Below are 22,316 nucleotides of genomic sequence, written 5' to 3'. Positions count from 1 at the left end.
CCTGCCACACCACTCCCTGGAGACGTTTGTTACTTGAAGCAACTAGGGAAAGCACCAAAAACATGCTGTAGCAACAGTCAGAAGAAATCCATCAACAACTAACCTGGAAGTAGTTGATGATCCCTTTAAATAGCGCTGGTGGGGGTCCCCTCATGCTGCTCAACACGTGTTCAGCTGCGCGAGGTTAAGAGAGGGAGTTGGATGGAGCGTGGAGCTCCAAAATGGCAATGCTGGCGTCAAATCAGCATAGCTCACTGACTGGTGTCATGACCTGCCCACTCTTCATACCTCCTGTGTATGCTATGTCTGCGTGCACTAACCCCTTTACCAAGATGGTGCCCGGTACGCTTCGTGGCAGAAGTGTGCGGTGACGCCGCGGATGCCATTTTGGCACCCTAAGGGCATTTATATTGCCTGAAAGACGGGCGCTACCGAGCCCAATTTCTCGCCCAGGGTGTTTCTATGCTCTTAGCCACAATTCGGCACCAAAAATCCATCTCGGACAATCACCTCACAAGGTTGATCCTGCAACAAGAAAATTACCTAGTCGAGGCATTTTGCTGCTTTTAAAAAAGGTTACCCAGAATGATTTAACATTATTACATGTGCATTAAAAACATGATGGGTAAATTCTTATTTTATCTTATGCAAAGACATAAGAGAACAATAGTGATAGAGAAAAGTTATCCTCAAAACCTTATCAACTAAAAAGAAACCAGTTAAGATGAAGCGTCCCGAGCTTAGCATGGTTTGCTCATACCTGCTAGACCTTGTTGTCCTGGCAAGCCCCTGGGTCCTCTTCCTGTTGGCCCTCTATCACCCTTATCACCTGATTCACCTGTAACAGAAATTCGTGTTAGATTAGAATATGGAACTAGCAAGGAAACTACCACTGTAGAGGTAATGTATGAGTGTAAAAAATATATTAAAAATGTTATAGTAACTATACTTTGTTGCTGCAGTTCTATTGCTATAGGGTGCGCTAGTAACATATGAAGTGGTCACAACCTCCATTCACTTTTTTAAATTGAAAAAACTAGTTGAAGCACGCCACCAAGTTTGCAAGAAGTCTGATATAAGACCAGGCAAATCAAGAGGCTGCGGTCCGATGACGCTAAACTTGGGTTTAAAATCTGTAGATTATAATAGGAAGGGTGGCCGAGAGTGATTATAAAAAACTCGGCAGGTTTCGGGTACAGTATAGAGGTCAAAGTGAGTGAATTAAAAGATTTGGCAATGACCTCAAGACAACGGACATTGGGAGATCCTTGGAGACAGCAATCTCAGCTGATCCAAGATCAACCACCTATTCTGAGGAGCTCTTTGTCAATCCCAAACCTTGTGTTGTTGATATATTTCAATGGAAGTACAACACCGTCACTTGTCCACCTCGAAGGCTGCCACACTGTTTTGCTTCACCGTACCTTTTTGTCCTTTGTAACCGATTATACCAGATGGACCTTTGAGGCCAGTAAGTCCGCGAGCTCCTGGTTGTCCAGGGAAACCATTGTCTCCCGCTGGGCCTGGGGGGCCAGCTGGTCCGGGACGTCCTGGCATACCCATGATACCGGATTCGGGTCGCCTGAGGCTGGCAGCCAAATGGGCCAAGTGTTCTATAAGAGAATACAAAAGTGTAACTCCCTCAAAGTCAACAAAATGCACAATACCAATAATAACAATGAAATCTATATTGTATGTTTGGTGTACATTGCTTGATAGTATATTGTAACATTACTGTAATTACATAGAACATACTGCACAGAAACAGGCCATTTGGCCCAACGCTCCACACTAGCCTCCTCCCACCTGTCTTCATCCCACCCTATTAACATATCCTTCCATTCCTTTCTCCCTCATGTGTTTATCTAGCTTTCTCTTAAATGCATCTATGCTATTCGCCGTAACTATTCCCTGTGGTCGTGAGTTCCACTTTCTGTTGGAATGAATGGATATAATTTTCTTCATAGTGAAGTTTCAAAATCCCAATGTAACTCTCAATGTAGTGAATCTTTTCTGATACTGAAATATTGTGGTAGCAAATATAAGTTAATTCTGAAAAAGTTTTGTTGCGCTGGGATTTATTTAATTTGTTGCTTATCTGGTATCAGGGGTCTAATTACATACAAGAGAAAGCCATCAGATATTAGGTTACCCTGCCAAGTGTATTTTACTTTAAAGTGGTATAACGTAGACAATTTGGACTCGGGAATCAGAAGTACAATTTCAAAATTTGCGGATGACACCAAATGGGTGGGTGTAGTTAATATAGAGGAGGACTGTGACAAAATACAGGAAGACATTAATAAACTTGCAGAATGGACGTGTGATTGGCAAATGAATTTCAATATAGATAAGTGCAAGGTAATACACTTTGATTGGAAGAATAAGGAGGCCATATACTTTGAGCGGAGGATGTTCTCAAATGAAAACACACCTCTCGCTTTTATATGCTGATGGGAGAGGTGCCTTCTCCCCTCTGCTCAATAATCAAATAATTATGGAGACGGAGAGAGAGAGAGAGAGAGAGAAGGGAGGGGGTGGGGGACGAGGGAGGTCACAGGAGTGGGGTCACCACTCACGATGGTAGGTGGGTGCTTGCAGGATTGCACTCTCTAATGGAAATCGCAATGTCTGTTATGATGTTCTTCTGGTGGGGGGAGAAGATGTGTCTCTCTGACTGTCTGTCTCCCTCTCTATATATCTCTATCTCACTCTATCTCTGTCTATTTGTCTCTATCTCTCTCTCTGTCTCTCTCCCTCTCTCTCTCTCTCGCTTTGTCTCGCTCTCTCTGTCTCTGTCTCTCTGTCTCTCTCCGTCTCTCTCTCTCTGCCTCTCTCCCTCACTCTCTCTCTCTCTCTCTCTCTCTCTGTCTCTGTCTTTATCTGTCTTTCCATCTCTCTCTCTCTCTCTCTCTCTCTCACTCCCTCTGTCTGTCTGTCTCTATTTCTCTCTCTAGCTCTCTGTCTCTCTCTCTCTCTCTCTCTCTGTCTCTATCTCTGCCATATATTCAACCAGCATTGTAACCCATATATAATCTGACCTAAGTTGTACACTGTGAGAACAATGACCACTAGGTGAGAGACACTCCTAACCTGGGCCTTCAGGTACAAAAGGGGAAGCTCCACCCACCTTCATCACTTGGAGTGCTAACGAATAAAGGACAGGTCACAGTCTGACCTTCTCTCAAGCATGGGCCTCGTGTGCATTTATACTGTGTAGTAAGGACCTATCAATGGCGACGAGAAACTGGGATTTAAACCATGCGAGCATGGCCACTAGCAGAACAGACGAGAGGTACTGTGTTAAGGAATGGTTGGGACAGAGATTCAACATTGTTAAAACAGCACACAGTTCTCCAGGCAGACAAGGGCAATCGGGCATGCCCCACCATGTAGTCGGGGAGTTCGACAGAGACAATGGCAAGCTGAACGGCGATTCACGCCATTGCAAGGGATAATGCGGCCAGTAATGGGGCCATCAACACCTGTTAATGGCACACTCAAGGACAATAACAGGGGCAGTCAGGACGATTGACTGGCAAGGGACCTTTTGTTTCCAACAGCAGCTCATATTGGAGGCGTGGAGGCTTACACTCAGCCGGAGTTTGCAGAGATGAGCAAAATACCTGCAGAAATTGCAGAAATGAACGCTGGGGGAAATCGCTGGAAGCTGAAGTTCAGCGAGTTCATGTGGAGCACATATACAGTTCATACACCAGGACGCCACCGATAATGATGAAAGTGCTCCTCAATGGCATCCCAGTATCAATGGAGCTAGACACAGGGGCCAGCCAGTCCCTGATGGGTATCAAACAGTTCGAAAAGTTGTGGGCGTCCAAGGCCAGGAGGCCAAAATTATCGCCGATTGACGCACAGCTAAGGACATATACAAAGGAGATCATTCCGGTGCTAGGCAGCGCCACTGTAGTCGTGACCCACAAAGATTCGGAGAACAGGTTGCCACTCTGGATTGTCCCAGTGGACGGTTCCGCACTACTGGGGAGGAGTTGGCTTGTTGTCATGAACTGGAAATGGGGCGATGTCAATGCAATTTCCTCTGTGCAGCGAGTATCATGCTCACAGGTCCTGGACAAATTTGACTCATTATTTCAACCCGGCATCGGCACTTTCATGGGGCCAAGGTAGTGATTCACATAAACCCGGACGCCAGGCCAGTACACCACAAGGCCAGAGCGGTGCCGTACATGATGCGGGAAAAAATAGAAGGCGAATTGGACCGCCTGCTGAGGGAAGGCATCATCTCGCCAGTCGAATTCAGTGACTGGGCGAGCCCGATTGTGCCGGTGCTCAAGGCGGATGGGTCGGTCAGGATATGTGGTGATTACAAGGCCATCATCAATCGGGTGTCACTCCAAGACCAGTACCCGCTACCGAGAGCGGAGGACCTCTTTGCGCCGCTATCCGGTGGCAAACTTTTTTCAAAATTGGACCTGACCTCAGCTTACATGACCCAGGAGCTGGCGAGTGAGTTGAAGAAGCTGACCACCATCACGACACACAAGGGATTGTTTGATTACAACAGATGTCCGTTCGGGATTCGCTCGGCTGCCGTGATCTTCCAACGAAATATGGAAAGCCTCCTCAAGTCGATTCCAGGGACGGTGGTTTTTCAGGACATTCTCATCACGGGTTACGATACTGAAGAACACCTCCACAACCTGGAGGAGGTGCTACGCAGACTGGACCGGGTAGGGCTGCGACTGAAAAAGGCGAAGTGCGTCTTCCTAGCTCCAGAGGTAGAATTCCTGGGGATGAGGCTAGCAGCAGACGGGATCAGCCCTACTGCGTCAAGACAGAAGCGATCCAGAGAGCACCCAGACCCCGTAACACGACGGAGCTGCGTTCGTTCCTGGGGCTCCTGAACTATTTTGGTAACTTTCTTCCCAAATTGAGCACGCTGCTAGAGCCGCTACACGTGCTCCTACAAAGGTCACGAATGGGTCTGGGGGGACAGCCAGGAAATGGCTTTTAATAGAGCACACAATTTGTTACGTTCCAGCACTCTGTTAACACTATACGACCCATGTAAGAAACTTGTGTTAACGTGCGATGCATCGTCCTATGGTGTCGGGTGTGTGTTGCAGCATGTCAATGTCAAGGGTCAGTTACAGCCGGTAGCTTATGCCTCCAGGAGTCCGTCCCAGACAGAAAGGGGTTACGGGATGGTAGAAAAGGAGGCGCTCGCATGTGTATATGCGGTAAAGAAAATGCACCAGTAGCTGTTTGGCAGGAAATTTGAGCTGGAGACAGATCACAAACCCCTACCATCCCTTTTGGCCGACAACAATGCCATAAATGCAAACGCATCGGCCCGCTTACAGAGGTGGGCACTTACATTAGCCGCCTATGATTATACAATTCGGCACAGACAGAGCACCGAAAACTGCACCGATGCACTCAGCAGGCTCCCACTAGCCACCATTGAAGGGGCTACCGAGCATGCTGCTGAGATGGTCATGGCTGTTGAAGCTTTCGGAAGCGAAGGCTCACCCGTGACAGCCCGTCAGATTAAAGTCTGGACAAATAGAGACCTGCTATTGTCTCTAGTCAAGAAATGTGTCCTGAATGTGGACTGGGCAGCCACATTCCCTGAGGAATTTAAACCATTTCACAGGCGCAAGGATGAACTCTCGATTCAGGCCGATTGCCTACTGTGGGGAAACCATGTAGTCATGCCCCAGATGGGCAGAGAGGTGTTCATCAGAGAACTCCACAATGAGCACCCGGGCATTGTCATGATGAAGGCAAATGCCAGGTCACACGTTTGGTGGCCAGGGATAGACGCAGATCTGGAACTTTGTGTTTGCAGGTGCAACACGTGTGCCCAGCTGGGCAATGCGCCCAGGGAAGCCCCCCATAGCCCCTGGCCATGGCCCGCCAAGCCTTGGTCACGCATCCATGTGGACTACGCAGGTCCTTTCATGGGAAAAATGTTTTTGGTTGTCGTAGACGCCTACTCCAAATGGATCGAGTGTGACATTTTAAATTCAAGCACATCCTCTGCCACGGTAGAAAGTCTATGGGCAATGTTCGCCGCCCACAGTCTACCGGACATCTTGGTCAGCGACAATGGCCCATGCTTCACAAGCACTGAATTCCAGGACTTCATGGCAGGCAATGGAATTAACCATGTCAGAACGGCACTGTTCAAGCCGGCCTCAAATGGCCAGGCAGAACGAGCAGTGCAGATAATCAAACAGGGGATGCTCAGAATCCAAGGGGGTTCCCTACAAAGACGCTTATCACGCCTCCTGTTGGCCTATAGATCCCGACCACACTCACTCACAGGGGTTCCACCCGCAGAGCTGCTAACGAAAAGGACGCTCAAAACCCGGTTATCCCTTATACACCCCACCATGAAAGAAATTGTCGAGAGCAGGCGCCAGCCACAATATGACTACCATGACAGGAATGTGAGGGCGCGATGTATTGATGTAAATGATCATGTTTTTGTCCTCAACTATGCTGCAGGGCCCAAATTGCTCGCAGGCACTGTGATTGCCAAAGAGGGAAATAGGATTCTGGTCGTTAAACTTACCAATGGACAAATCTGCTGCAAACACGTGGATCAAACAAAAAGAAGGTTCACCAACCCATAGAAGAAGTAGAGGAAGTACACGATATAGAGTTCACTCCACCACAGGTGAGCGCACACCGGAACCAAAGGGAGGAGAGCCCAGTCACTGTGGGCAGTCTGGACAGGCCTGAGGCACCGCAAACAGCAGACACTCAGGCCAGCGCCCAACAACTGGAGCCCCAACTCAGGCGCTCTACAAGAGAGCATAAACCACCAGAGAGACTCAACCTGTGATCCCAATAAGACTTTGGGGGGGGAGATGATACCATGTATTCAACCAGCATTGTAACCCATGTATAAACTGACCTAAGTTGTACACTGTGAGAACACTGACCACTAGGTGGGTGACACTCCTAACCTGGGCCTTCAGGTACAAAAGGGGAAGCTCCACCCACCTTCATCACTTGGAGTGCTAAGGAATAAAGGACAGGTCACAGACTGACCTTCTCTCAAGCATGGGCCTCGTGTGCATTTATACTGTATAGTAAGGACCTATAAATCTCTGTCTCTCTATCTCTCTGTCTCCCTCTCTCTGACTCTCATGTTCTGTCTCTCTCTCTCTCTCTGTCTCTGTCTCTCTCTCTCTCTGATCTCTCTCTCTCTCACTCTCTGTGTCCCTCTGTATATCTGTCTGCCTCTTGGTCGCTCTCTCTCTCTCTGTCGCTCTCTCTCTCGCTTTGTCTATCTATCTCTCTGTTTTTCTCTCTCTATCTGTCTTTCCCTCTCTCTCTCTCTGTCTCTCCGTCTCTCTGTCTCTCTCTCTATCTCTCTCTCTCTCTCGCGCTCTGTCTCTCTCTCTCTCTCTCTCGCTCTCTGCCGCGCTCTGTCTCTCTCTCTCTCTCTCTATCTCTCTCTCTATCTCTCTCTCGCTAACTCTCTCTCACTATCTCTCTCTCGCTATCTCTCTGTCTCTCACTTGGTGTATCTCTCTCTCTCTCTCTCCCTATCGCTCTCTCTCTCTCTCTCTTTGTCTGTTGGCCTTCATAGTTAAAGGATTTGAGTATGAGAGCAGGGAGGTCTTACTGCAGTTGTACAGAGCCTTGGTGAAGCCACACCTGGAATATTGTCTTCAGTTCTGGTCCCCTAATCTGAGGAAGGACATTCTTGCTATTGAGGGAGTACAGCGAAGGTTCACCAGATTGTTCCCAGGATGGCAGGACTGACATATGAGGAGAGACTGGATCAACTGGGCTTGTATCCACTGGAGATTAGAAGAATGAGAGGGGAGTTCCAGAACCAGGGGTCACAGTCTAAGAATAAGGGGTAAGCCATTTAGGACCGAGGTGAGGAAAAACTTCTTCACTCAGAGAGTGGTTAATCTGTGGAATTCTCTACTGCAGAAAGCTGTTGATGCCAGTTTGTTAGATATATTCAAAAGGGAGTTAGATATGGCCCTTATGGCCAAAGGGATCAAGGGGTAGGTAGAGAAAGCAGGAAATTGAGATTGAATGATAAGCCATGATCTTATTGAATGGCGGTGCAGGCTCGAAGGGCCGAATGGCCTACTCCTGCACCTAATTTCTATGTTTCTTCACCAGACCACATATGTTAATTGTATTGAGTTTAATGTTAATTGTATTCAGGCGCTGGGTATTAATTGGGGACTCTCTGTTGCTCCTATATATATGGAAGCAGACTGGGGAAGTTAAGCTTATTTTGGGGGTGCACAGCATGTAATGTGTGTCTCTGTAAATAAATGCTTGTAAGCAACTAATGACTAGGCTCCAGTATTCTATCCTTCACCACCAGGCTATCCAACTTTAACAACACTCCTTGGAAAATAAATCTAAATGGGGTAGAGAAACAGAGGGATTGGTGGAGAGGTGGGGTACGGATATACAGGTCACTAAAAGTGTGGGGGCGGAGGGGAGGAGGGTACGGATACACAGGTCACTGAAAGTGTGGGGGCGATGGGAGGAGGGTACGGATACACAGGTCACTGAAAGTGTGGGGGCGATGGGAGGAGGGTACGGATACACAGGTCACTGAAAGTGTGGGGGCGGGGGGGAGGAGGGTACGGATACACAGGTCACTGAAAGTGTGGGGGCGATGGGAGGAGGGTACGGATACACAGGTTACTGAAAGTAGCGATGCAGGCTACTAAGGCCATAAAAAAGCAAACAATGCACTGGAGTTCATTTTTAGAGGGATAGATTTGAAAAGCAGCAGAGTTACATTAAAATTGTATCGAACTTTGGTTAGATCACACTTGGAGTACTGTGAACAGTTCTGGTCTCCATATTATACAAACGGTTTTAGAGACACTGCAGAAGATGCAAAAAAGATTTACTAGAATGATAACTGAGAGTTTATACCTGTCAGGAAAGATTGAACAGATTGGGGCACTTTTCTCAAGAAAGGAGAAGACTGTGGGGTGACCTGATTAAGGTCTTCAAAATTAGGAAAGGGTTTGATAGGGTAGGGCCTGTGAATATAAGATAGTCACTAATAAAGCCAATAGGGAATTCAGGAGAAACTTCTTCACCCAGAGAGTGGTGAGCATGTGGAACTCGCTACCACAGGGAGTGGTTGAGGCGATTAGCATCGATGCATTCAAGGGAACACTGGATAACACATGAGGGAGAAAGGAATAGGAGGATATGTTGATGGGGTGAGATGAAGTAGGGCGGGAGGAGGCTAGTGTGGAACGTAAACACCAACATTGACCTGCTGGGCCCACTGATCTGGTTCTGTGCTGTAAGTACTTTGTAACCAACACCACCAGAACAGATCTGGTCATTTATCACATTGCTGTTTGTGGGAGCTTGCTGTGTGCAAATTGGCTGCCGCACACATTAAACAGTGACTACGTTCATTGGCTGTGAAGCAAATTGTGTTGTACTGAAGATGTTAAAGGCGCTATATAAATGCCAAGTGATTTCTTTCATTTATAGTAACAGGGTGGCAGGGAAAACAAGGCTGGTGAGAGCTTGGAGCAGAGGAAGATTCGGAGAGATTGCACTGGGGTGTCAACAGTCAAGTCAAAGATTTCCCTTAGCCCAATGCATGCTCTCGCAAACCTGGAAAGTCAAATCCCACGTCTAAAAGCAAACTTTGGATAATGCTCCTTTACAAAGACAGCCAAGTTCAACATCTGAATCGACACCTTTAATTATATTGTCCGAAATGTTTTGCTTTTCTATTTTTGCATGGGCAGTCTGCTGGGTAATTTAGCGACTCAAGGAAAGGATTGTAGTTAGTGTCCAACCCATGTCCCCATCGCTGTAAAATCCATCATGAACAGGGGAGCAGCAACAATATGATAGTAAGATGGTAAGATCAACATTTTACAATTCCAAAACTTTGAAATTGCACATGTGCTTTTTGGTTGTAGATACATGTGCATATATTTTATATATATATAAAATATATATATATTTATCTTAATGGGCCTAAATTCATGGCCTCTACAGGTGTGTACAAAGTTCTGGGTTTAGGTACACACTGCACAGGTGCCTAAACCCGGAACTTGTGATCGGGATCTGTCAGGAATCCTCTTGACAGATCGCACGCATCCAGAGGAAAAGGGACTCTGCGGGCGGAGAGTTGGGCTATTTGCTATTTGCCCAACTCCTGCCCAGTGAATATCCTTGAAATTCTTAGGCCTGATAAAAGCCGAAATTGCCCTCCGACCGAAAGGGGGCGCACTCTCCAATCTTGAAGATTTTTATCCGCCCCATGAGTAGAGCGAAATTCAGCTTTATGTTTTTTTTCTTCCGTGTGGCGTTCGGGGCTGAAATCGGCGTGGAGCGGGGCGGACGTTGATTGGTGTCATCAACACCACGCTAACGCATAGCAACATTTCCCCCCCGCCCCCCTTCAGTTAGTGGGGAGGGCCGCTGTGAACTCGGCATTTAGTTTAATTTGGCTCACTGAGCCAACAGGAAGGGTTTTGGCTGGGCCGGCGGCCCGGTACCCAAGAGGGGAAGCCAGGCTGCCTGTTGGCGGCCCGGTTGAACCCGTGGCTGCCATTGTTGGGCCAACCTCGGAGTTCTTACTGGTTGTAAACAATAAATAAAACAGCGACCACGACAGCGCGCCCTCCCCTTTAAGGTGGATTCCACCGGAGAAAGCTGTCGGGGGCACAGAGCGACCGCCGGTCCACTCCCGTGGGGCAATTTCCCAGGGCCACAAGTCACTGACCCTCCGGGACCACCAGGTACTTTCGTAGAAATGTTTGCAGTCGGAGGCATCCGCCCGCGGGAAGTGTCCGACTGCAAATTCTAGGCCAATGTTCGAGTGACACGTACCAACAAGAAATGCTTCTCGGGTTTTTATGTCCACAGAATTAACAATTTGAGCAAATGAACAGAATTGGATGTCACAGCACCTTTCAGAACAAACAAGTTCATCTTTGATTGCGAATGCTTATTTTTTTATTTTAACAGCTAGTGGGCTTGGTTTTCTGCTCCACTGTGAGAAGATGTATGATGTTACAGCAGTCCCATGTGATGCCTATACAGTGTCCAATCAGTTTTGTGCTGAACAATGTTCAATCACATTAAGAAGCAATGTGAAACATACTTAGTGAAATATTTCCACGTGAGCACCGTGATCTCTAACCGGGAGGTATAATACCTCAACACTTCTGTCCCAGGAAACTGGTGGAATGTTGGAGTAGCACATTCTCTTTTGAAATGTAAGACATTGGTTTTAATCCCAAAACTTATATTACATCATTGACCAGTTAAGAGTACTTCAGTGGCTGTAAAGTACTTTGCGGCATTCTAACGTGGTGAAAAGTGCAGTTTAAATGTAAGTTCTTTCTTTCGTAACTCAAGCTGAAGGGGTGAAAGTCTCCCTGCGGGACCACAAGTCCAGATAAAATGAATATGGCCATGATCAAACCAAGTCCCAGCAGGTATGGATCTATTTGACAAAGTAGCCTCTATTAGAGCAAAACATGACATTAACGCCCCCTTTGCTGAGAAGGATCATAAAGACAGCTGGTGTGGGGAGTGGATAAGGTACAGTAGGGGTGTTCATTTGATTAAACTGAGCGAATATCTCCATCCTTTGCTATGCATAGAAAAACCATCAAAGCGTTCTTTATGCACAGGTTTACGATTTTGCTATAAATAAGTCTCATGATCTGGGATGCACTGCCTGAAAGGACAAATCAAGCAGATTCAATGGTAACTTACAAAAGGCAATTGGATCAATACTTGAAAGGAAAAATCTGCAGGACTTTGGGGAAAGAGCACGAGGAGTGGAACTGAGTGGGCAGCTCTTTGACAGAGTCGGCACGGGCACGACGGGCTGAATGTCCTCCTTCTGTGCTGTAAGAATCAATGATCTATGAAAAATAAACAGTGGAATATCTGGCTTGATCTGCGAACATATGATGCTGACATTGGTTGTGGACATTGTAATAATTTTCCATTCCATAGCATCTACATCCCTAACCTCAATGAGCCCGATAATAATATATAAATATAAATGTTGCCCCAATGCCAAAGATTCAGCCCGGTTCTCACTTGCTCAGCCCATATGCTCTCAGGGAATTGGGACAAGTGGCTCTAAGCCCATAAGAGTAATGAAACAGCTGTCCTGTCCCGTCAGAATTTTATATGTTTCTATGAGATCCCCTCTCATCCTTCTAAACTCCATTGTATAAAGGCCCAGTTGATCCAGTCTCTCCTCATATGTCAGTCCTGCCATCCCGGGAATCAGTCTGGTGAACCTTTGCTATATTCCCTCAATAGCAAGAACGTCCTTCCTCAGATTGGAGACCAAAACTGAACACAATATTACAGGTGAGACCTCACCAAGGCCCTGTACAACTGTAGTAAGACCTCCCTGCTCCTATACTCAAATCCCCTAGCTATGAAGGCCAACATACCATTTGCCTTCTTTACCGCCTGCTGTACCTGTATGCCAACTTTCAATGACTGATGAACCATGACACCCAGGTCTCGTTGCACCTCCCCTTTTCCTGATCGGCCACCATTCAGATAACCTCACATTTATCCACATTATACTGCATCTGCCATGCATTGCCCACTCACCTAACCTATCCAAGTCACCCTGCAGCCTCTTAGCATCCCCCTCACAGCTCACACCGCCACCCAATTTAGTGTCATCTGCAAACTTGGAGATATTACACTCAATTCCTTTATCCAAATCATTGATGTATATTGTAAAGAGCTGGGGTCCCAGCACTGAGCCCTGCGGCACTCCACTAGTCACTGCCTGCCATTCTGAAAAGGACCCGTTTATCCCGACTCCCTGCTTCCTATCTGCCAACCAGTTCTCTATCCACGTCAGTATATTACCCCCAATACCATGTGCTTTAATTTTGCACACCAATCTCTTGTGTGGGACCTTGTCAAAAGCCTTTTGAAAGTCTAAATACACCCCATCCACTGGTTCTCCCTTGTCCACTCTACAAGTTACATCCTCAAAAAATTCCAGAAGATTTGTCAAGCATGATTTCCCCTTCATAAATCCATGCTGACTTGGACCGATCCTGTCACTGCTTTCCAAATGCACTGCTATTTCATCCTTAATAATTGATTCCAACATTTTCCCCACCACTGATGTCAGGCTAACTGGTCTATAATTACCCGCTTTCTCTCTCCCTCCCTTTTTAAAAAGTGGTGTTACATTAGCTACCCTCCAATCCATAGGAACTGATCCAGAGTCAAAAGACTGTTGGAAAATGATCACCAATGCATCCACTATTTCTAGGGCCACTTCCTTAAATACTCTGGGATGCAGACTATCAGGCCCCGGGGATTTATCGGCCTTCAATTCGATCAATTTCCCGAACACAATTTCCCGCCTAATAAGGATATCCTTCAGTTCCTCCTTCTCACTGGACCCTCGGTCCCCTAGTACTTCCGGAAGGTTAGTTGTGTCTTCCTTCGTGAAGACAGAACTAAAGTATTTGTTCAACTGGTCTGCCATTTCTTTGTTCCCCATTATAAATTCACCTGAATCCAACTGCAAGGGACCTATGTTTGTCTTCATTTATCTTTTTCTCTTCACATATCTATAGAAGCTTTTACAGTCAGTTTTTATGTTCCCGGCAAGCTTCTTCTCGTACTCTATTTCCCCCCTCTTAATTAAACCCTTTGTCCTCCTCTGCTGAATTCTAAATTTCTTCCAGTCCTCAGGTTTGTTGCTTTTTCTGGCCAATTTATATGCCTCTTCCTTGGATTTAACACTATCCTTAATTTCCCTTGTTAGCCACGGTTGAGCCACCTTCCCCATTTTATTTTTACTCCAGACAGGGATGTACAATTGCTGAAGTTCATCCATGTGATGTTTAAATGTTTGCCATTGCCTATCCACCATCAACCCTTTAAGTATCATTTGCCAGTCTATTCTAGCCAATTCATGCCTCAAACCATCGAAGTTACCTTTCCTTAAGTTCAGGACACTAGTTTCTGAATTAACTGTGTCACTCTCCATCCTAATAAAGAATTCTACCATGTTATGGTCACTCTTCCCCAAGGGGTCTCGTACAACAAGATTGCTAATTAGTCCTTTCTCATTACACATCACCTAGTCTAGGATGGCCAGCTCCCTGGTTGGTTCCTCGACATATTGGTCTAGAAAACCATCCCTAATACACTCCAGGAAATCCTCCTCTACCGCATTGCTACCAGTTTGGTTAGCCCAATCAATATGTAGATTAAAGTTACTCATGATAACTGCTGTACCTTTATTGCATGCATCCCTAATTTCTTGTTTGATGCTGTCCCCAACCTTACTACTACTGTTTGGTGGTCTGTACACAACTCCCACTCGCGTTTTCTGCCCCTTGGTATTCCGTAGCTCCACCCATACCGATTCCACATCATCTAAGCTAATGTCCTTTCTTACTATTGCATTAATTTCCTCTTTAACCAGCAATGCCACCCTGCCTCCTTTTAATTCTGTCTATCCTTCCTAAATGTTGAATACCCCTGGATGTTGAGTTCCCAGCCTTGGTCACCCTGGAGCCATGTCTCCGTGATGCCAATTACATCATACCCGTTAACTGCTATCTGCGCAGTTAATTCGTCCACCTTATTTCGAATACTCCTCGCATTGAGGCACAGAGCTATATTTGTGGGGTTGATAATGATAGTTTCTCTGTTGACTATGGTCAACAGAAAGGCGCATTATTATTCCAATTCATTAATGTGCAGTTACATGACTGAATCTATATTAAGTTTACAATAAATTGCCATTGAAACGTTCAGCCAAAGTTGGGACAAAGCTCGGTCATCAAGTTAGCTGGTTTTCTTGACTGAACCAGGCCCCGAGATGTATGAAACCCTGAAAAATGTGCTTGTTCCCATCAAGCCAAAGGACACGCCACTGACAGAGATTCAGCATTATAGTCCTGAGCCCCTGGAAATTGCTAAAAGTTATTGTTTTGGAATACAAAATCAATTAAACGACAACAGTATCAGTGAGTAAATTGTAGCTTTAAAAAAGCTATCCATTCATTCTCATTTCAGAAACTTTCAGGACCGAGCATTGCATGACTGCTTTGTTTGTGGGATGAAAAATGAAGCGATCAGAAGAAAGTTGTTGACAACCCCTAACTTGACTTTTGATTTAGTTTGTCAGACAGCTATGTCAATGGATGTGGCCGACCAATATTCCGAGAATTTCACGTCATTTCCAGTCATCAGACAACCGAGGTGAATCACCTGCAGGTTAAAAGTGAAAGGCAGTTGGGTGCCAAGGCCTCAGCAACTGGCCATGGTAACAGTAAATTGAAGTCGTGTTATCGGTGCCTGGGACAACACATTGCTCAAATTTGTGAAGGCAGAGTGTTTCTTCTGCAAGAAAACTGAGCACCCTGCGAAAGCATGCTGACTGAAGAGTAAACCGATGTTCAATGCTATAAGTAGAAATCGCCAAAAACTATATAGCATTGAAGAGAAGCAACAGACAAGGAGGTTCCAGAGATACATGTCATCAGGAGCACAATGGTATCTCACAGCGATTTGCAAAGTATCGTCATCCAAGTAGACGTTGCAGGACCCAGGATACCCATGGAAATCGACACTGGTGTATCCGTGAGCGTAGTGTCAGAATTACTATATCTCGAAAAGTTGCGTCGTTTTCCACTGGAGAAATCGAAGATAGAGCTGCGAGGCCACTCAGGAAAGCAAATTCCTTTTGTAGGACATATCACCATAACAATGAAATACAAGGATCAGTTTCAGAGCTTGCCTCTCTTAGTAGTGGCAGGAGACAAGCCTACCTTGATAGGCAGAAATTGGTTGGGATCACTGAAGCTGAAATGAGATTTTTCACGTGGAAACGAGATTTGCATCGAAAGATGACGTCATTAAGCAGTATCCGAAGGTGTTCTGTGAAACAGGCAGTCCGATCCAAGATTCAAGGCGAGTGTCAGAGTACAGAAGGATGCTAGACCAGTTTACTGTAAGTCACATCCCATACCATATGCACTCAAGGAGAAAGTTAAGCAAGAACTCAAAAGACTAGAAACTGAGAACATTATCTCGAAGGTAGAAGAAGTGTTCTATTTCTCATCTGTTGATGAGCTGCCAGTCACAGCTGAAAAGATTGGTAGAGCAACAAAACATGACCCAGTTATGTCAAAGGTGTATGATTACACAGCAAATAGCTGACCAAACCAGGTATCAGAAGATATTCATCGATACTTCATTTGTATGAATGAATTATTAGTGGATAAAGATTGTATGATATGGGGTGCAAGAGTAATTATCCCAAATAAGTTCAGGTCAAAATTGTTAGGAGATCTTCATGACTGGCACCTGGGAATGTGCTTGACCAAGAGTTTTTCACATAGTTATTTATTGATAGAGAACTCAAGCTCTGCAGCCTGGCTGCAGTTTTAAGAAAACAAGTTAAGAAAACTTGACATTTTAGGACCTTTGGTAACGAGCCAATTAAAGATTAACAGACTATCAATTGAGCCAATAAGGTCAAAGATGGCGCGTTCTTTTCTGTAAATTGAGTCAGGTATAAGTACAGCCATTTTGGCCATGTGGTCTCAGAAGGACAAAGGCCTGGCTTAAAGCCAGAAGCTTGTTACTGCTGCTTGAATAAAATTACATTAAAACTACAACCGGAGTTGGAAATTAAGAGATCTAACAATTTTGGCATCATGAACACGATCTGTGAGGAAAGAAACTGAATTTTGGACATCGGACCTATATACTGAGGTAAGGACTCCTCTTTATAAAAGTCCTCGGTCAAAAGTCTAAATTCGCCTCTCCTTCTACGCGATTCCGAAAGCCTCCGGTTTGCGAACCCTCCGGTTGGTAGTCGGCTCGAGGTCCCATAGACTCTAACTTCGACGGTGTGTTAGTTAATTAATCACTGACCCACTGATCGGCTGGAAAGCCTACGACTTGAGACCCCAGTAAAGAAATAAGTATTATGGCAGCAGGAGATAAGAGCAAAGAATTGCCCACAACTGTAAAAGGTTGGCAGGCACCACCTGAGGTTTCGATAGATGAAATCCTCCAACAGTTGAAAGAATACATAGAGCAACAATTCGACTTATCTAAAACCTGTATTAAGATCGAACAAATGTACGGAACCTCCAAAGGACAATGGTCCTTGGACGAGATTAAAAGGGTCTGGGGAAAAACGACCCGTATGAAAAATAAAGAGTGAATCCGATGGTCCCTAACCGTTATGGGACAGATCCGACAGCGGAATGAAATTATAATGCGTTCCCAACATGATAGAGATCTGACCAGTACAAAAGATCAATTGCAAGCTGTTTGTGCACAGCTGCGACAGAAAAGACTTGAACTTGAAAAGTCGGAAGCAGAAGTTAAAGATCTTAAAGGTGAAATTAAAGAATGGAAAAAATCATTAGGTCAAGAGACAGTAATAGGAAAAGGAAAATGTATCGGTCAATTCCCAGGGTACCCATGTTTGGATAAATTAAAAGCGCAAACCCGAAGACACGACCGAGGAATAGATACGGATTCTGAATCCTCTGACGATACAGGGTCAGGGGATGAAAAATTAGGGGTGCGCTTTGCCCCATTTAAAAAAAGACGAGTTGTAGTCAAATCAGAAGAGACTGCGGATGAGGGCGGAACTAAAAAAACGAAGAAAAGGGTGTATGCAGAATACTTATTTCATGATCCGGCAGACCCAGAGAAAATTGATAAATGGTCCAAGGAATTGCCCAATCCAAAGAAAGGGGGAGTGAAAACTTGGGACCAAGTGGACCGCTTAAGAAATATATATCTACTTCATCCCTGGGACGGAGTGCAAATTTTGACCATAATGGTGCCAAAAACACAAGGAAGAAAATTGCACGACAAGGTAGAAGAAGCTTTGGGGCAGAATGAGCAAGAATTAGACGCAGGATGGGAGGCGATTAAACACTGGCTGCAAGCCTTCAGTCCAGCTAAGACAGACTGGGGAAAAATTGCAGCCTGCCAACAGAAAGGAACAGAGGAGGTCCTGGAGTATGACGAGCGGTTTAGATGCACGTGGCTAGAACATTCGGGTATGAATAATACGGATGAGGAAATGGATGAACAAGTGTTTGGACCCCTGAAAGCAGCTTTCGTGGCAGGTCTAAAGCCAGAACTGTCCAAAATGCTTAAGGTAGTGTTACCAGACTGGGAAGGTAGAGGAACTACTTTTGCAGCATTGGTGGATCGATGTAACCAATTAGATCGGGATATGGGAGCTAAAGTCCGAGCCCTGCAGGCTGTGGGATGGAAATCCCAGGATTCCGATAAACAGTCATTAGGAAAATTACCCGGAAAATGTCATTATTGTGGGAAAGAAGATCACTGGGCCAAGACATGCAGGGCAAAACAGAAAGGTCGTGGCTGGGGAACAGGACGCAGCCAGGGATACAATTCAGCCAACAAACCAGGCTTGTCACAAGATAATGACCTCATAGAAGCATTTAAGCGACTGATAATACAACAACAGAAGGAGTTACTTGGGATAGCAAAAAACAGTTAGAGCCCACCCTGGCCCCCCTCCTCGCACTAATACAACAAAGGGGAGATGGGCTATATATAACTGTGAGGGTGGGCGATAAGGATGTGGACTGTCTTTTAGACACAGGGGCAGAATTAACATGCTTACCCCTACAATATGGAGACTTTTTGCCGTTGGATGGTAGGGCATGTACAGCCTGTGGAGTTGGGGGCCATAAAATGGAAATTAAAAGGACAACACCGGTACTTATAGGGCTGGCTCCATATGAACTAACCACGCTGGTCTGGATAGGCCCAGTAGATCAACCCCTTTTGGAAATGGACGTTCTAATCCAAATAGATTCATCGTTGTATTTTGAGGATGGTCGGGTGACATGGTCAATTAGAACTTTGAAGAAAGAAGAATTGAAGGAACACCCGATATGGGCTAAAGATAAGAACGATTGTGGCCTACTCCAGATGGAGCCTGCGTCATTTACCAGGACCAAGCCTCCATGCACTAAACAGTATCCCATCAGTCCAACTGCCATCGCGGGAATCTTACCGGTTATTCAGCAATTGGAGAAACAAGGGGTGCTTATTAAAACACATAGCTCCTCCAACGGTACAGAAATCTAATGAGACTTGGCGTTTGACTGTCGATTATAGGAAAGCTAACCAGTGTATTGATCAAAAAGCTCCTTTGGTCGCAGATCCCTCCACCATTTTTAATGCCCTCAAACCGGAACATAAATATTTCTCTGTTATAGATATGGCCAACGGATTTTGGTCGGTGCCTCTGGCACCGGAGGTTCGACAGTGGTTTGCTTTCACAGTCCAAGGACAACAGTATACTTGGACCCGGTTACCGCAGGGTTTCCACAACAGCCCTACGGTATTCCACATGGCTTTACAAAGCCATTTGCGAGAATTACCTCCTCTGTCATCCACAGTCATCCAATATGTGGACGATATCGTGCTAGCTTCAAACACGAAAGAACAGCATCAACAAGATTTACGAGCTTTGCTGGACCACCTTTGGCTGAAAGGACATAAAGGCAGCATCGACAAAGCACAAATATCCCAAGAAGAAGTTGCATACCTGGGATAAAAGATTTCACAAGCAAAGAGAGAACTTACCCAGGATAGAACTGCAGCCATTCGGGCTGCTAAAAAACCCACCACTATTCAGGAACTAAGGTCTTTTTTGGGACTGTGTAACTTTAACAGAAATTGGATTGACTCCTTCACACAGCTTGCTCAGCCATTGAATGATATCTTAAAGGGGAAACGTGCCTCTAAAGAAGCCATCACCCTCACTAAGGAACAGCAAGAGGCCTTCCTTAGCTTGAAAAAGGCTTTGTGTTCGGCACCGGCTCTGGGAATCCCCGACAGTGGTAAGCCATTTACCCTGTTTGTCCATGAGAAACATAGAAACATAGAAACATAGAAAATAGCTGCAGGAGTAGGCTATTCAGCCCTTCAAGCCTGCACCACCATTCAATAAGATCATGGCTGATCATTCCCTCAGTATCCCTTTCCTGCTTTCTCTCCATACCCCTTGATCCCTTTAGCCGTAAGGGCCATATCTAACTCCCTCTTGAACTGGCATCAACAACTCTTTGCGGTAAGAAATTCCACAGGTTAACAACTCTCTGAGTGAAGAAGTTTCTCCTCATCTCAGTCCTAAATGGCCTACCCCTTATCCTTAGACTGTGTCCCCTGTTTCTGGACTTCCCCAACATCGGGAACATTCTTCCTGCATCTAACCTGTCCAGTCCCATCAGAATTTATATGTTTCGAGGAGATCCCCTCTCATCCTTCTAAACTCCAGTGAATACAGGCCCAGTCAATCCAGTCTCTCCTCATATGTCAGCCCAGCCTTCCCGGGAATCAGCCTGGAACCTTCGCTGCACTCCCTCAATAGCAAGAACGTCCTTCCTCAGATTAGGAGACCAAAACTGAACACAATGTTCCAGGTGAGGCCTCACCAAGGCCCTGTACAACTGCAGTAAGACCTCCCTGCTCCTATACTCAAATCCCCTAGCTATGAAGGCCAACATGCCATTTGCCTTCTTCACCGCCTGCTGTACTTGCATGCCAACTTTCAATGACTGATGTACCATGACACCCAGGTCTCGTTGCACCTCCCCTTTTCCTAATCTGCCACCATTCAGATAATACTCTGCCTTCGTGTTTTTGCCACCAAGTGGATAACCTCACATTTATCCACATTATACTGCATCTTCCATGCATTTGCCCATTCACCTAACCTGTCCAAGTCACTCTGCAGCCTCTTAGCATCCTTCTCACAGCTCACACCACGACCCAGTTTAGTGTCATCTGCAAACTTGGAGATATTACACTCAATTCCTTCATCCAAATCATTAATGAATATTGTAAATAGCTGGGGTCCCAGCACTGAGCCCTGCGGCACTCCAGTAGTCACTGCCTGCAATTCTGAGAAGGACCCATTTATCCCGACTCTCTGCTTCCTGTCTGCCGACCAGTTCTCTATCCACATCAGTATATTACCCCCAATACCATGTGCTTTAATATTGCACACCAATCTATTGTGTGGGACCTTGTCAAAAGCCTTTTGAAAGAAGGATATATGACAGCTATACTGACACAAGGATATGGACATCGGCAAAGACCTATTGGCTATTATTCGGCAAAACTGGATGCGGTAGCCCTCGGATGGGGAAGTTGCCTAAGGGCCATGGAAGCTACATGTCGAGCGGTAATGATCACTGCGGGTCTAGTCCTCGACCAAAATCTGATTGTCAAGTGTCCCCACACCGTACACGCTTTGCTGTCTATAAATAGAATGTCTCAGGTGACGGCAGCTAGATGGACCCACTGGACAGCAGTTTTGGAAGCTCCTAATCTCCATATCGTCCGGGCCAGCCCGGTTAATCCCGCAACTATGCTCCCGATGTCAGAATCGAGGGAGCAAGAGGGGGGAGAATGTGAAGAGCATGACTGCGTGGAGATTTTAAAAGAAACAGAAGAAGCAGCCTTAGCAGCAGAGGAGCCTCTGCACAACCCAGACCTCATCCTGTTTACAGATGGTTCCTCCTTTGTTGACAATGGTACCAGAAAAGCAGGATGGGCAGTTACAACCTTATATGAGGTAGTGGCAAAAGGATGTTTACCCTCAGGAACGTCAGCACAACAGGCCGAGTTACGGGCCCTGTCAGAAGCATGTCGAATAGCAGAAGGACAGACAGCTAATGTCTACACAGATTTGCGTTATGCTTTTGGAGTCGCTCACGACTTTGGTCTGTTATGGCGGAAAAGAGGATTCCTCACTGCTGCTGGTACACCTATCCGAAATGGAAAAGAAGTCCGAGACTTACTACAGGCCATACAATTACCTCAGGAAGTGTCCATCCTGAAGTGTAAGGCCCATACCAAGGAAAATACCACAGAAGCACAGGGAAATGCCAGGCAGCTAAAGATGCCGCCTCACAGGGCGTTCCCCCAGAAGAACCAACACAGATGTGCAGATTGAAAGCACTCAGGACTCTGACACGAGACCTTCAAACAATGCAAGGCGAGTGCTCCCGAGAGGAAAAATGGACATGGATTGAGGCAGGAATTAAGCTATGTGAAGATGGTGTCTGGAGACAAAGAGTTACCGACAAGCCAGTCGCGCCACAAGCGCTTATGCCTTTTTTAGCCCAACAGATCCACTCGTGGGGACACTTGGCCTCACAACAGATGACGGCACGGTTCCAGAAAAGCTGGTGGGGTCGGGGATTTAAAAAACATGCCCAGCTGGTAACAGACCGCTGTGTGGTCTGCCAGAAAAATAATTC

The 22,316-nt window shown here is 45.9% G+C and overlaps 1 protein-coding gene across 1 annotated transcript in view; it reads right to left on the bottom strand.

Annotated features, from left to right (window-relative positions):
* The window catches only part of col9a1b (collagen, type IX, alpha 1b), a 152,043-nt gene that overhangs the window by 10,223 nt on the left and 119,504 nt on the right, over nt 1-22,316 (bottom strand). Inside the window, exons 30-31 of the mRNA XM_070884857.1 lie at nt 1,425-1,613; nt 761-838 (exon numbers count right to left, since the gene is read on the bottom strand). Of these exons, the coding sequence (XP_070740958.1) occupies nt 761-838; nt 1,425-1,613 (267 nt within the window). The remainder of the gene's footprint in view (nt 1-760; nt 839-1,424; nt 1,614-22,316) is intronic.

The sequence above is a fragment of the Pristiophorus japonicus genome, chromosome 7 (assembly GCF_044704955.1).
Source record: "Pristiophorus japonicus isolate sPriJap1 chromosome 7, sPriJap1.hap1, whole genome shotgun sequence".
NCBI classification, from domain to species: domain Eukaryota; kingdom Metazoa; phylum Chordata; class Chondrichthyes; family Pristiophoridae; genus Pristiophorus; species Pristiophorus japonicus.
Note: the sequence above shows the minus strand (reverse complement) of the source record. Positions and strands in the feature narration are given on the sequence as shown.